General features: G+C 58.1%; 1 protein-coding gene across 3 annotated transcripts in view; it reads right to left on the bottom strand.

The window, feature by feature from the left end:
- The window catches only part of TMEM181 (transmembrane protein 181), a 47,163-nt gene extending 32,900 nt beyond the window's left edge, over positions 1–14,263 (bottom strand). The window contains exons 1-3 of one of the 3 annotated variants that reach the window (XM_047769833.1): positions 14,088–14,242; positions 3,017–4,457; positions 1,948–2,051 (exon numbers count right to left, since the gene is read on the bottom strand). In XM_047769833.1, coding sequence (XP_047625789.1) covers positions 1,948–2,041 — 94 coding nt within the window. In that variant the 5' untranslated portion in view covers positions 2,042–2,051; positions 3,017–4,457; positions 14,088–14,242. Of the gene's footprint in view, positions 1–1,947; positions 2,052–3,016; positions 4,851–14,087 lie in introns of those variants that run through there. The other 2 variants (XM_047769832.1, XM_047769835.1) reach the window with 2 other exon arrangements.
- Between the last annotated feature and the right edge of the window lie 1,874 nt (positions 14,264–16,137).

A 16,137-nucleotide genomic window follows, 5' to 3' on the forward strand; every position in this document is an offset into this window, starting at 1 on the left:
CTGGGGTTTCTGGAACTGGTTCTCTAATCTGATTAAAATGCAGATGACTACATGTCTACTAGTAAAGAGAACAGTGAGAGTCCGTGAAAATATGCAAAACATCTCCATTAGATAGTCCTAATCAACCATGTATGAGAAGCAAGGAGCTAAGCGACTCTGTTTATGATACTTGAGAACATTCTTGGAAAAGTAACAAATATAATGAGGCTGGCTGGGGGCTCCTAACATCGCTGGACAAAGTGGGGCAAGAAAAGGGTGAGCTCAGGGATTTGAGTTCCCAGCTCAGGTGCCAAAGTACCTGATGTGCCGGCCTGGATGTGTGCGGTGATGGAGACCCTGGCTTCCTATGGCCACAGGGCTGGGACGGCTGACAACCTGTCCTGGGATGTGCGGGAAGATCCCGATGCAGAGGGGACGCTGAGCTGCTAAATTCATTCCAGGTGGCAGCCGCCCTCCCACCTCCTTCTGAGGGATCGGCCCTGCACTGCGAGGGAAGCGGTAACGGCCTCGCCGGGGCGGCCGCCCTGCAGGACCCACCCCGTCCCCCTTCGCTTCCCGACCTACAACTCAACTCAAGCCCGTAGGCCCCAGGGGTGGGGCACGTGACCATGAGGACGTGGGCCACAGGCCAAAAGAACCCGGGTTTTCTGATTTACGCAGAAACCCAGGAAGCACGTGTGAGAACGGATGAGAAGGCTGTGGGGATGACAGCAGAAGGAACATAAAGCTGTGTCAGGCCAAATTCACAGACACGGGCTCACTAAACAGACTCTGCACTAAAGCTGTAGCTCAGGGGATCGGAAAGCTACATGGACTTCACTCACCAAGCCCACCTGGCCACGGCCACCACCGAGTGCACGACCTGCCACCTGCAGAGACCAACACTAGGCCCGACGCTGCACCATCCCTTTGGGGCCACCAGCCAGGTACCTGGGGCTGGCTGACGACGCTGGACCCCTTCCACCGTGGGAGGGACAGGCTCTGTCCTGACTATGCAAACACTAGTATGGCACCGCCTTCCCTGCACCCAGTGCTCCTGTCAGAACGACCTGCAGGCGCCTTCTCCACGGTCAAGGTATTCGGCCAGCACTGCTGCTCACCAAGGACCCCCTTTAAAGCACAGAGCTGCAGCCACGGGCCCGGGGTCACACAGGGCACTGTCTCACCACGGTGCCCCCCCATCCTGGGCAGCTGCTCTGACGGGATGGTGGAATGGCCTTTAGGAGACTCTGTTCAGCACCAGCTGGGGGGCGAGAGCCTGCAGGGCTGGGGGGGGCTTCTCGAGGAAGCCGTATGTGCTCTGACTTGGCGTCCCATACGCGGTGCCGATTCTCCCAGAGCCGGTACACACGGTCCAGGAATCAAGGGGTGGAAATGGCTGTGGCACCACTATCACCCCAGGTGACCCACAAAACATCAATCCCTGTCCCCGTGATCCTGGCTCTGCTGGCCTATGCGTGTTAATTCCAGAGACAGAAAGGCTCCCACCCAGAGACACGGCAGTGATTCCACCCAACTGGAAGCTGACATGGCCACCCGGGCACTTTGGGCCTCGTGCCTCGGAATCACCAGGAAAGAAGGGGGCTGCCGTGCTGGCTGGGAGGCTGCCTCTGCCCAAGGGGAAAGTGAACTCGACTCCACTTTCCTGGAGCAAAGGAAGGAGGCACACGTAAGGACATCACTTAGGACCGGTCTCTCTGACCAGCCAGCACGTCCTGACGGCCCAGGCGGGTCCTGGAACACAACAGGCTCCTCCCACCGCAGGTACATGGTCAGGGCTGCCCGGGGCTCCAGGCCGAGTGCAGACTCTGGCTGCTGTCACCCTCCGCGATGGGCCTTTGCGGGGTGAGGGCGAGTGCGTGTGGCTGGGCTGGGCTGGGCTGGGCTGGGCTGCACGGGCTGCACGCGGCCACTGCGAGTGATGCGATGGCCAGGACCGCTCCTCACCTCTGATCCCGACGAACACGGTCAGGCCGAAACAGACGAAGAAGACGACGAACACGAGGACAAAGTGGCGCTTGGAGAGCGTGTACAGCCGCATGGGCGCCAGCCTGTGGGGAGAAGCCAGGGTGAGGGGGGCAGGGAGCCCCGACAGTACCACGCAGGCCGCACTGGGCCTCCCCCCACCTGTGAGGCCGCATCTCAGAGGGGGACCTAGTGTCAAACCAGGTGAGTCGCCTGACAAAACCATCTAAACAACCTCAGTGACTACGGCCGGGGTGGACGCCATTCTGGTATGTTCTGGTCCACCAGCAGGCGCCAGGCGAACCCCACTCCTTGTGGCAGAATGTGCTGCGGCTTCAATGCTCACCTGCAGCACATGGCACCAGGTCGCAGAAGTGGGGGCTGAGCCCCTCTATCCCCCACCTTCAGCAGCCAGAGCAGAGACCAAGCGCCAGCAGGCCGCCAGCTTCTCAGGCACAGACACGCAGCTCGCACTGCTGGCGGCCACAGTCGAGCCCGGCTGGGGGTTCCAGGCACCACCAGGGGCACATGTTCTGTCTGATCTCCCCACCAGCCCCCAGCTCTGTGGCTCCTGCTGAGGGCACCCCACACCCTGAGAGCCCTCATGTCTGTCACCCATCCTGGTAAAGCTCAGCCTGGCCTTCACTGTGGGTCTGCTTTTGATGCCACTGAGCAAGCCGCCCGGTTTTCTGTGACTTACACCAACCTGAAAGCAGTTCAGAGGATCTGTCTACACCCACCTCACCAGCTCACTTTCTGCTTTGGTCAGAAGGAAAGGGTGCTGGGGTAGGTGTCACTGCTTTTAGAATTCCCTGCATCGGGGCCCGGCAAACAAGGAGACACCTGTGACAGGCCAGATAAAGGCTTGAGGTGTGGCAGGCCACCGGGCTTGGGCTCTGGTCCTCGATGCTGCTCTGCAGGCGGCCCCAGAGAGGCAGTACCGCAGGCACAGGACCGAGCTCCACTTCCACTGACACACAGGGAGGCGGCCACCCCGATACCCATGACCCCAGAGCGACGAGAGCCAGTGAGCCTTTCTCCTCGGCCTCACCTCTTACGTGCTCTTCACTGCCCAGCGCTTCCTGGTCTGGTCGGGAGCCAGCCTGAGCCGGCAGGAAGGAATTTCTCGAGCCTCCAGGCAGGCAACAGCACACCCGGGAGGAGGAGAACCAGGCTCTGAACCGGAAAGGGAGGGACAGGCTGGCTGCTCCTGCGTGTGAAGCTCAGGGCCAGGTGCACGCACACCCGCCCCCTTACACAGGCCTGGTCCCGGCAGGTCACCAGCTGGGCGGCATCTCGGGGCAAAGGTGGCCCTAAGTTGCTCTGACGTGGCTTTGCTGACACCGAGTCAGTGCTCTCCTGCAGGACCTGCCAGACCGAGGCGAGCAAACGTTCAGATCTGCGCCCCCGTGTTTCACGGGGGGACGGGACCAGCGCAGAAATAAATACAGGAATGAGGGGCCTCATCTCCTCCAGGACTCAGGTCCAAAGGCTGAACCACTAACGACCCTGCTGTGTGTGGGAAGTGGCCTGGTCCCCACTCAGATGCTGGATCCAATAAGATCATAAAAGGCCTGAGAGCCTCAACACATTAGAGCCGGAGACCACCCCAGGGAGGAAGGCCAACCCCGTGGACGTGCACATGCGGACACCGAGGCCTAGAGATGGCAGGACCCTCCCCCTTGAGGCCACCGCCGCCTTGAGGGGAGGCTCTGGGAAGCAGGACGGAGGCAAGGGGCCCCCCTCTCAAAGGGCCCTGCAGAAGCCCATGGGGTGTGGGGCTGGCAGGAAGTCTCCTGTGTCACTTTGCTGCCACCCCAGGTGAGACGCCCCAGCAGCCCTTGCAGAGGGAAGACTTCCCGCAGCTGTGAGGGCATCTTCTGAGTAACAGCACACGGAGCTCAGAGGACAGATGAGGGGACATCGGACATGACAGCACTGCCCGATGCCGCTCTTAGCACTAAGCGTGCTGTGCTTCTGGACGCCAACACGAAGGGAAGCCCCCTGGAGCGTGAGCAGAAACGCTCTGCACTGCCTTTGCCACTCTCCTGTAAACCTAAATTTGTTCTAAAAAATTACACATAGTCGCTCACAGCAGCCCCCCCGCTGCTGCAGACAGGGCGACTCTGGGGTTCCGAGGAGTCCAGGGACTGGAGGCGAAAGAACAGCACAGGTGACTCCAGAGCAGCAAAAACCAGAATAAGAACAATTCTATTTAAGAGGTGATTTTTAAAACACATTATCAATGAAATGCATTATCAATGATTTACTTCAAAAGCACAGTTACTCAGCAGGTGAGAAGGAAGGCTGAAAACGAGGACTCAGAGAGGAGATGATAGCTTGAGATCCAACTCCTGCAGCACGCAAACCACCCGGGCAGTTCCAAATTCTCTTCTCAGGACTCAATAAAGACTGTCTCCCCTGCCTTAGAACTTCCACTTAAATCCAATTCATTAGAAATATTCCTCGTGTGGCAACCAGGCCTCACCCACCTGGACGGAAAGATGACAAAGAGGAGGTAAGATAAGGCCCCTGCTCGAGAAAAGGCCACCACACAACCAGCTCTCTGCCTAGGCTTGCTGGGGACAGGCCTCCTCACTCTGGGAGGACACTGCAGCCCAGGGGGTCGTGGGTGGGCAGGGTGAGGGGACAGGGCCCAGACCGAGGGTCGGCCAGACGCCTCCCCCTCCACAGGCCTGCGCTCAACGTAAAAGCTTTGAAGCCTCACCAAAGACCTAGAGACTTCCAAGACCACGGGGACATGGGTCACCCTATTCCAGACGGGCCACAGGCCTGACGTGAGCTACCAATGCAAAGGCGAGGAGTCAAGGAGACCAGCTCAGGCTGCTGACCCGAGGCCCAGGCAGCTTCCCCTGGAGCCCCGCACGCGGCTACCTCACAGCTCCCAGCCCCACCCAGCACCCGGTGGTTTCTCTGCCTACTCCCGCCCCCCCCCCCCAGCCCCTGCCCCAGGACCCTCCCACGTGTCGCTAACCATCTCCTTAATCTAAACTAACCAGGTCTTGGTGGACAGACGCCCACGTCCCGTGAGCAGGCCAACAACAGAAGGAGTGTTCCCACATCAGAGACAAGACAGAGATGCAGGAAACAGACGTGGCCAGCGGCCCGGGGCGGAGAGGGCAGGTGGCGTCAGACCCTCCCTTGTCCCCCTCTGCTGTCACCCCTCCTCCCTGGAAACTCTCCAGCCCAGACTCAGGACCCGCACTCGGGACCCTCCAACACCGGCGGATCCCCTGCTTTCTCTTTAACAGCCCTCCGCCCCCAGGACCATCCCCAGGCTCCTGCCTGCCCCCCACTCAACTCCAAGGTCATGCCTCCCAAGATACTTTCTCAGAAGTCCTACAGCTCTTCACGGTTGACAGGTTTAAAACGGAACCAGTTCACAAGCGAGAGGACCTAAAGGCAGAAGCTGCTTCCAGCGTCCAGTTCCCGCCTCTCCCTCCTTCGTCCCCAGACCCGGAGCCTCCGCGGACACCCCGCACAGCCAGCCAGCCTGGAACAGGGGACGCCTGCTTCCTACCCCCTCCTCTCCCAGTGTGCCAGCCTTGCGACCCGGCCCGCACCGCCTCCCTCCCTGCCACTGCCACTGCGACACCTTCCAGACACATCCTCCTCCTCCGTTAACATTCTGCCTCGGGGGAAAGCCTAAGTGGCTCCCACAGCCAACTCAACGGAGTCTCAAGTCCTCCTGTGGGTTTCCCGGTCTCCCCTAAAGCCCTACACCCCCACATGGATCCTGCATGAACCGCTCCCCCCTCCGTCACCGCAGCTACCTTCTGCGGTAGGGATTACTAACAGCCCTGTTTCCCAGATGAGAAAGCGCAGGCTTAGAAGGTGGGTAAGTGACTTGCCCTAGATCTCAAAGCCGAGGCAGCAAACACGAGTGTCAGACGTCGGGGCTCAGCCTCCAACTCTGCCAAGCGTCTCAACGTGGTCAAGCCAGACTCACCCCTCGCGTCCTGCTCTCCTGGCCTGCTCTCTCTTCTCCCCACCAACCCGCAAGCCTGAGCCAGCATCCTCGGCTCACCTGCGGGCCCCGCCTTCCCCAGGAAGCTCTCCTCTGCCTCCACCTCTCACGGTGGAACAGGGGACGCCTGCTTCCTACCCCCCTTCCTGCCAGGCCTTTTAATCCTCGCAACACGCACGGTGTGAATTCAGAAAACATCAACTCAACTCAACGGTCATCAGTTCCCTCCAAAGTGGTCCTGGCATTCCTTCAAGCTGGCGGTGAGCTGCTAGGGAGCAGGAGAGGGCTCCTGGCCCCTCACACACCCTGGCTGGTCAGGCACAGCTGCTGTAGAAATCTTCCAGATGACAGGGCGGGACACTGTCCTACAAAACCCGCCAGCTCATGACCAGCGTCTTTTTCGTGTGTGTGTGTGTGTGTGTGTGTGTGTGTGTGTGTGTGTACGCGCACGCTTTTTAGGGCTACACCTGTGGCCTGTGGAGGTTCCCAGGCCAGGGATCAAATCAGAGCTGTAGGTGCTGGTCTTCGACACAGTTCATGGCAACTCTGGATCCTTAACCCCCCAAGCGAGGTCCGGGACTGAACCCGCATCCTCTTGGATACTGGTCGGATTCACTGCTGAACCATGATGGGAACTCCCCCTTTTTCTTCTCCCAGTGAGACCCACTGTCTGTCTTCCTCTCCAGGTCCACGCTACCTTTCCACACTCAGGCATCTGATACACACGCTCTCAAGTTCTGGCCTCTTTGAAGCCCCAGACCCTGGGAAGACCTTTCAAATTCAATGGAACAGACAGACTGTCACCTTAGCATCCGCCTGGACTCTTTAGGTCCCTTTAAATCTCAATTTCACAGGCGATTTAAACTATCACAGACACATTTCCTAGAGAAAATGAAAACACCTCTCTTGGAAGCCAATCCCCCAAACGGCCGCCCTAATCCCCGATCTCTGTAAGCCCTGCCTTCCCTTCCTTATGTGCGTTCAGAACCACTTCCTAGGGACCGCTTCCAAGTAAGAGCAAGTCTGTGGGGACATGGACTCCCAGGAGAAAAGGCTGGACCCTCGCGCAGGGGCTCTCCCCAGGCGACCAAGGGCATCCTCCAAGGACCACGGCACTCACTGCTCCCGGCGCCCCTTCTCTTCACGACTCATCCCCCCACCCGGGGACCTCGTCCTGCTTCAGGCTTTAGAGGCGATGCCCCTGCGAGCAATTCCGCGTCTGTGTCTCGGCCAGCTGGACCCTGGGCTTACGTGAAAGGCCTACATGACGTCTCCTCTTGGATGCTGGTGGGCAGCTCATGTGGGACGCATCCAAAACCAGACTCCTGATCTCCCGCTGAGGCCCGGCAGGCCCCCCACCTCAGGAAACGGCGGCTCCAACCTGGGTGCTCAGGCCAAAACCTGTGGAATCTCTCCCCGACTCCCCACATCTGACGCATCACAAAACCTTCAAAACGCACGCGGACTCACCTTTCTCACTTGGCCGGCTGGGCCTCTGCCATCTTTCACGGGACTTCCTAGGCTACAGGCCTCCCGAGCACACCCTCAGCACCCACTCTCTGCTCCCTCCCCTCCGGCCCCAGCGCCCACCCTCTGCTCCCCACCCCCTCCTGTAGAAGCCACGTGTGTCCCTTCTCAGTTCCATACTCTCCAGGAAGCCCGTCACTCACAGAGAGCGCCTCACGACTGCCGCTGGCACGCCTGTCACATGCTGATGGGTTTGTCTGCTGGGACACATCCCTCCCGCTAGCATCCATCCCCACTTCATTCTAAAGAAGGGCCTTGTCTTCAGGGCTGGGCAGAGGTACCACCTGCTGTCTGTCCAGGGCCATTCTCTGCCTCCTCCCCCCCGCCAGCCACACCAGCCCCCATAACAGAGGCTTCTCAGCGGCCCTCCCTGCCAGGGTCCAGGACCCGAGGGGACGTGGCCAGGCGCTGCTAGAAGGGCTTCCCTGCCTAGCGAACAGGTGGACGCGAGGAACCCGTCTCCATGGACAGAACAGTGTAAGCGCAGCTGTGCCCCAAGCTGCAGCCACACCATGTGTAATGGGGGACACTACCCACGGGTTTAGCAGGGAGACCCCCCAGATCACTGGCGGTACAGAGCCCCTGGATTAACTCTGCATGCACCCACCTCAACTTCCCGACACCTCTGTTGCTTAAGCCACATTTCAGGAGATATGTGTTACAGCCAGTAACTTCCCATTGATACATACACCCAAAAAATAAACCAAAATTAAAAACAAAATTTAAGAGACTAAGTCATGGACATATGGACACCTCCCAGTTCAAAGGACCTAGGACTGTCCTTTAAGAATGTGGGACAGCCCCCACCATCCGTCACTGAGCTGCTGCCCTTCCTACTTGCATGGATGACAACCTCCCACCCCCTCCACCGCCGCCTGCCCATCCTTCCCGCCCAGTGGAGTCCTGGCTCCTGCAAGGTGCCCCCGGCAACCCTGAGGAAGCAGCTGTCTCCTGGCTGCGGGACCAGAGGCACACACCCGCCCCCGGAGGGCGCTGTGGGTGACAACTATTCACCCACTCACGCCTCCCCTGACCTGGAGCTCCGTCTCCTCTGGCCTCTCAGGTCCAGTGTGGAGCCTTACAAGTGGCAGGTGTTCAGTGACTCTTCCCTGGTTTTACCTGATATCCCCCCTGTTCTCACGCTTCCCCTGCCATGATAAATTATCAAAATTTAAATTTCTCAGGAGTTCCCACCGTGGCTCAGAGGAAATGAATCTGACAGGCATCCATGAGATGCAGGTTTGACCCCTGGCCTCGCACAGTGGGTTAAGGATCCGGTGTTGCTGTGGCTATGGTGTAGGCCAGTGGCTACAGCTCCAATTCGACCCCTAACCTGGGAACCTCCATATGCCATGGGAGTAGCCTTAAAAAGAAAAAAAAAAAAAAAAAGACAAGGAAAAATTTCAATTTTTCCTCCAATGTTGTCTTTCGATGTTTTCTGTGGCTCTGGCCTTTGCCTTCTAGGTCTGTGAACTGGCCAAAGCAGCTCCAAGCAAGGGCCTTCCCTCAGCACAGCAGTCCCTGGGCCACACACCCTGGGTCAGATGCCCTTCCTGCGCTCAGCCAGCTGGAAAGCCCGTGTCCCCATTAGGGCTGCCGAGCGCTGCAGCCAACACTGCTTTTCCCACTGAGCACTTCCCCGTCCCACACAGGCCTCCTAAGAGTTAATAAAGCCGCGCTAGAAAGGAATTGTGGGCGAGGCGAGCACTCAATGAGCCTCTTTATGGGCCTGGAGCAGAATGACCACAAGATGGACAGAATGTGGGTGAGTGGAGAAGGCGAGAAAACGCCTCGAGGTGCCGTCTCTAAGCCGTGCGAGGTGAGGGACGGGAGTCAGGCACCAGCCAGCTCTGCCTGGGACTGACCTGGTGACAGCGGCACGCAGCGGGCAGGCCAAACAGCACCAGGAGCTGCAGGGGGTTCAGGATCACGCTTTCTTTCTTGAAAACCAAAGCAAGCACGGATATTTATTCAACTTGAAGACTCCTTTCCTGGCAAATGCCATTATGGACCTTGTCCAATTCTGATGCATCTTTAGACACCACCACATCACACGTCGTATCTCGGCTCAGAGTCCACAGTAGGGCAGACGGATGAGACTGAAACTCAGGGTTACTAATCTGGCTCTCTGCTCACCTCATACCCAGACTGCCCACTTGAGAATGAAAAAATGAGAATCTGGGCAGTGGGAAGGGATGGTCAACCTCTCAGTCCAGCCTCACACTTCGGTTAGCATTTTATTTGTCTCACAATCTGTATACAAATGACCTTGTCTCCTGTGGCCCAAAGAGCTGGCCTGGAGCCTGCCAGGCTAGGTTCAAATCCTGGCTCGCTCACTTCCCAGGCCACTGCCTGTGGGCACCCAGGTGACTTTTCGGGGCCTTGGTGTCCTCGTCTGCAAAACAGAGACAGGCAGCATACCCACGGCGCCGAAAGGAGCACAGGCGGAAAATGAAGTGCTTAGAACAGGGGAGCCAGCAAACAGGAAGAACCCAATCGTGTTAGTTATTAATAGTAATGGTTGTGCTTCCCACCCCCCCCCACTTTTTCTTTTTTTTAAAAAAACACCTCAGTTTTAGAGTTCCCACTGTGGCACAGCAGGTTAAGGATCCAGCATGGTCTCCGCTGTGGCTCAGATGCGATCCCTGGCCCAGGAACTTCCATATGCTGCAGGTACAGCCTCCCCCCGAACCCAAAATCTCAGCTTTCATCCCAAACCCCTGAAGATCCACTGTGTAACATCTCCCCTCCTCGGGTTCAGAAGCCACCCAACTGAATGAAAGGGCAGGAGTCGGTACCCGCCCTAGGCACCTATTCGGTACTTGGCCAGGTGCTTCCCGGTGTGGCAGGTATCACCAGCCTGTTCCACCTGTGGGAAGACAGGGGCTGAGGGAAGTGTACACCCACTGAGGTGCCGTCAGCAGGAGGGGGAGGTGGGATCAGAACTCGCAAGGGCAGGGGCGGAAAGGAGGCCCGCTGCCCTCTCACGTCTTGGCCCTCTCACCAGACCTTCCTCTATTCCATAACCCACCACTGAATGGGTTTTGAGGAGAAACTCTGGGAGCAGAATCAGAATTCTGAAATTTCAATCCACCAACTCATCACAAAAAACTCAGTTATTTGAAAAAGCCATTATGCAAACACTTGAGGCCCCACGACCTCAAAACGCATTTTAATGAACGATGTTCTAAGCTCGTGAGGGAACCCGGGCTTCAGGTACGTCCTTGCCAGGCCTCAAGCCCGGTGATCACACTCGGGAGCGGGCTCGTGTTGGTCAGGTCACCGAAGACCCTTCCCTGGGCACACGGAGCAAAGCCGCGGGCCACACGCTGCGCAGCGCCACCCGGGGGTCGCCAAGCGCCCCGGCCGGAAAGCCCCTCCGCCACGGACCTGAAACCACTTCCCCTCCCGGGGCCTCCGGTTCCCGAACTGTAAAATGCAGGAAACTGGGCCCCCACCCCCAGCACCCAGGGCTGCGGTGACAGTATGGCTTACGACACAGGAGCCTCGCTCGTGCTCAGTCACGGCCAGCTGCTACAGAGGCAGGCCGGGCTGTCTACCTCCAGACTGGGGGCTTCCGCCCTCTGTGACCTACTAGCTGTGACCCAGAGAAAGCCATTTGACTTCTCCGCACCTCAGTTTCCACATCTATAAAACGGGGATGAGAGAAACTTCTTCGTGGGAAGGGTGGCCCTGGGGATGCCGTGAAATGCCACCCCGCCGCTGCTGCAGAAAAGAAGTCTGACACACTTGTACACTTAAATGCACGCAGGAGGAAAGAGAATAAGCAAAATACACGCTTTAAAAATGGGTTGCAAACACCAGTGAAGACACACAGGGGAGACAGCCTGATTGACATGTGCAGAGAAACGCTCGCTAAGAGCAAAGCAACAAACGAACCCAAGAAACCTCAGCCACTCAGAGCCCTGCAGCGGAAACAGCTGCTCCTGCTGGCCACGCAGGCGACTGATGGAGATGCGCCCTACCTGCTCTACCCCAGCTCCAACTCCCAGCAGCTCTCACTTCCCTACCATTATCAGAAAAGGAGTGGGAGCTCCCATCATGGCTCAGCGGAAACGAGTCTCACCAGCATCCGTGAGGATGCAGTGGGCCTCTGCGTCCCGCTCAGTGGGTTAAGGATTCAGCGTTGCCACGAGCTGGGGTATAAGTTGAAGATGCAGCTTGGGTCTGGCATTGCTGTGGTGCAGGCCAGTGGCCACACCTCTGATTCGACCCCTAGCCTTGGAACCCCCATATGCCGTGGGTGCAGCCCTCAAAAGACCAAAAAAAAAGAAAAAAGAAAAGAAAAGGGAGTCTTCAGGAAACTTAAGCCCAAAGTTTCTAGAGCTGGGAACTCTTCATTCTCTCTGGTTTTGGTGGCAATCTCTCCTGCCATTTAAAAAAGAACAGGCTGGGGAGTTCCCGTCGTGGCTCAGTGGTTAATGAATCCGACTAGGAACCAGGAGGTTTCGGGTTTGATCCCTGGCCTTGCTCAGTGGGTTAGGGATCCAGCTTTGCCATGAGCTGTGGTGTAGGTTGCAGACGCAGCTCAGATCCCTGCGTGGCTGTGGCTGTGGCTGTGGCTGGCAGCTACAGCTCTGATTCGACCCCTAGCCTGGGAACCTCCATATGCCGGGGGAGCGGCCCGAGAAATGGCAAAAAGACAAAAAAAAAAAAAAAAAAGAACAGGCTGGGCCGCACAAGAGCAGGCAGGACAGAGCAACAGCCCTCACTAATCCACCCCCGCCCAGCGGGATCCTGCTGCCACTCTCTCTCCCCCAGCCGGTCCTTCCAACGGATTCTCTTCCAGCTTCTGTCACTTCTCGCCTTTGTTGCCACAGGGCCCCCTGTCACATCCACTAACAAGAGCACTTTGACCCTAACAGGCACTGAAGTCCCGAACACACTTCGGATTTGCAGGCTTTTTTGATTTCTGTAGGCTTTTTATTTGCTGCCAAAGACTTTTTTCAATTTCCAGGTCTGGGCCACTCTGAGCGCTGGACGCAGGTGGCTGGCTGACCTCCAGAGAAGCACACTCCTGGCCCCTTGCTCAACGGGAGGGCATCCAGTTGGCCAGCCCCACAGCGGGGACGACCCTTCTCAGGCTCTTCACTCAAACTGTGGTCCCCCAGCTCCCCCTTCAGTTGGAGGAGGTCCGGCTTGGTCTACTCGGCTGTCAATTTAACAGCCACACACACAGCTCTCCAGGAGACACGGACCACAGTCAGTGAATGTCCACCCCACTTCAAGCTCTCTAGGGCCCAGGAACAGGGGTCACACCGCCACACACCATGGGGCCAGCCTACAGGGCAGGCCCAAGGAGACTCAGTCTGTGAGGACCTCTTAAACGCGCTGCTTGCCCCTTGCTAGAGAGTCACAACTCCCTACAACTCCACATGGCATCCAACTGTGCGGTATTCCAGGGGGTGCTGGACACAAAAGCCACAAATGAATGGTGCCCTCTGGAGGTGTGGGGAGGCAGTACTACTGGCCTGTCCCCACCTGGGGTTTGATTAAAAGAAAGACCTTTAAGACATGCACCTGGGACTGACTTTCTAGGCCAGTCAGGTTTCCTTTGTTGTGCTAAAGTGACCAACCAGAAGTCAGAAACTTGAGCAGGAGGAAAAGCCTTTCCTTCCACCACACCTGTCTGCATTCAGGCAACAGCCGGATCTTGCGTCTCTGGGTCCAGTTAGAGAAATCAACAGAGGTCTACTGCCCCGGAACCCCAAACACGGACAGAAACTCACGCAGTCCCACCCTAAGGCTGCCTTCAAAAGTGGGAACCGGCCCGTAAGCCTGTCACAGACTCTGCTCCACGAGGCAAGGGGACTCCAAGCATTCCTTCTCTGGACTCAAGGGCTAAACTTAATTCTCTTTCTTTTTCAGATGTCCCCTAGGGGAAACCCAGGTGCGCTGCTGCATCAAAAGCAAGCTTTAGGGTTGGCGTCTGTGGGGCTCTGGGCAGGTTTTTTTCCTCATTAAAACCCTAACTTCACAGCGGTAATAGGCCCAAAGTCAGCAGATTGCAAAACTCATAAAGCTGGGTATCCCCAAGATCTAAAGAGGCCGCAGCAGGCTCCCGACGTGCCAGCATCAGCAAAAAGCCTCTGTAAAGTGTCTTTACCTGGCGCTGGGCTAGATCACAAAAAGCAGTGGGGCGCTCAGGGCGCTTTTAACAGAGGTGAGGACTAGGGCCACTGCGGGGGAAGGGGGGGTCACCACCTTTCCAGCAGGGAGGCTGGGCGGGGTCTCCGGGAGAGGCTTGGAGCTGGCGCCGGATGGGGTCACTCGGTTCTCCCGAGCCAGCAGGGCCGGGGCTGACCTGGAAGGGCCCTTCTGGGATGCGCGCCGGGCCAAGGCCGGTCCCGGAACCCCGACCCGTCTCCACTAAGTCCAGCCGGGCTGGCAGGCTGGGGGATAGGGGCGGTCCCTACGCCAGGCCACCCCCACGAAGCCCCGGCGGCGCTCCCCTCCCCGGCCCCCCGGGCTCCACGTGGGCGGAGGGCTCCCGCGGAAGGGTTCCCGGGAGCAGGACCCCGGAGCCCCAGTTCCGGGCCCGGGCGCCCGAGGGACCCCCGCCCGCCCCGCCCGGGCGGGCACTCACGGTTCCATCGCGGCGCCCCGGCCCTCGGCCCCGGCCCGCGCCCCAGCCTGCCCGACGCAGCACTGCAGCCGCTGCAGCCACAGCCGCAGCCGGCGCCGGAGCGACAGTGGCCCGGGAGCAGCCGGCTCCTTGAAACTCGTCAGAGCGCGACGCGCGGCTGCGGTCACGCGTGCGGAAGCGGCGCGCGCGGAGGGGGCGGGGCGGGGGCGGGGCGAGGGGCGGGGCGGGGCGGGCCCGGCTGCGTGGCCGCGGGGGAAGGGCCCGGAGCCCGGAGGCCGGCCCTGGGGCGGGGCGTGTCGCACCAGGGCTCCCCGCGGAATGAACGACTTGAGGCCCTTCTGGGCCCTGGCGAGGGGCAGCACGCTAAGTCACCCGCCCTCCTGCTTCCAGGGCGTCTTAGTCAGGGCTAAGAATGACATGGGAGTCCCGAGTGCCCTGCGGTTGTCTGAAAGACCCATAGGTGTCTGCATTTTTCCGGGGAAAAGATCTGTAACTTTTCATATTCCGCAAGAGGTTTGTGACCCCAAAGAGGTTAAAAACCAGGGCAAACCTCTGACACCCCGATATGATGAAGACAGAGCTTTCCTAGCTCTTTCTGGCAGGTTCTGCAAACCTTTTTTTTTTTTTGTCTTTTAGGGCCGCACCCACGGCATATGGAGGTTCCCAGGCTAGGGGTCTCATCGGAGCTGCAGCTGCCGGCCTGCACCACGGCCACAGCAACGCCAGATCCGAGCCCCGTCTGCGACCTACACCACAGCTCACGGGCAACTCGGGATCCTTAACCCACTGAGTGAGGACAGGGATCTAACCCACAACCTCATGGTTACTAGTTTGACTCGTTTCTGCTGCACCACAATGGGAACTCCCTGCAAAGCCTTTCTAAACTGCAGCTACCATGGTGTGCAGCTTTTCTGTCCCCAGGATAAGCACTGCCCCCTAGGAAGGATGTGGGTGTGGACCCCACATCCCACCTCCCACAGAGTTGACAGTGTAACTGGTGGGGCAGGTGGCAGGGCTGCTAAGGCCTGCAACAGGAGCAAGTGTCCGTAGCCACTAACAGTGGCAGTTGTTTCTACACAACTGCCATCCGCCAACTGAAAGCACTTTTTCTAGATTGGGCATCTTGGCTCACAGTTCTAGAGCTCTGTAATCAAGAACAGATGAAGCCTCTGTTTGGATATTCCCAGATTCTCTTTGGAGCACTGGTTGAAATGTCCCCTGTCCCCTGAAGGTCCTGAAATGTTGCTGTGGGTGTATTTAAAGTCAGCCTGCATGGGGAGAATAAAAGACCCTAGCTGCCTTCGTGTGTGTCCTCACTCATCCGCTGTAAGCAGGCTTGAAACTGGCAGGAAGATGCCACCATGAACAGACAGTCCCTGCCCTGGGGAACTTACAGGCAGGGAAAGCAAAAGCAGAGTGTGACAAGCATGGCTTTGTCACAGTGGCGCTGAGGCAGGGCACCTGCCTCCCTGGGGGAGGGGAGCGGAGAAGGTGGGAGAGAAGGCGTGGGTCTGGGCTGAGCGCTGGCGAGGAGGAGGTGACGAAGCTGGGGCGGGTCACCAGGGAAAGCGACAGCCTGAATCCCAGGTCATTACAAGAAACTCCACTCACACGCTGAATCCAAAACAGAGATGCCAAGAGGAATAACAAAAGATCATTTCTCAAATGATTTTCATAGACTCTCGAGGGAAAGGGCTCTTTGTGACAAAACCAGGGAAGGTGAGCACCAGTACCTGAGGGGACAGGCGGGGAGCGTGAGCCAGCGCGTGCGGCGTCTAAAGGGGCGCTGCCACTTGGCGCTTTGAAAGAGTCCGACTTCAAATGTGACTTTTCATGTGATAACCTTCCGATTCTAAAATGTTGGAAACGAATTCAAAAAATATTTTAAACACTGAGGACTAAACAAAACATGCTTGATGGCTGCACTTGTCCAAAGGCAGCCAGCTTTTACCTCCCAGCTGAAGCAGCTTATCTGGTATAGACGTGCCCTCTCTGAGGACCATGTCAGCCGCGTGGCCTCTCCTGAGACATGCCCACAGACCCCTTGCTG

Source organism: Phacochoerus africanus, chromosome 2 (genome assembly GCF_016906955.1).
Source record: "Phacochoerus africanus isolate WHEZ1 chromosome 2, ROS_Pafr_v1, whole genome shotgun sequence".
Lineage (NCBI taxonomy): Eukaryota > Metazoa > Chordata > Mammalia > Artiodactyla > Suidae > Phacochoerus > Phacochoerus africanus.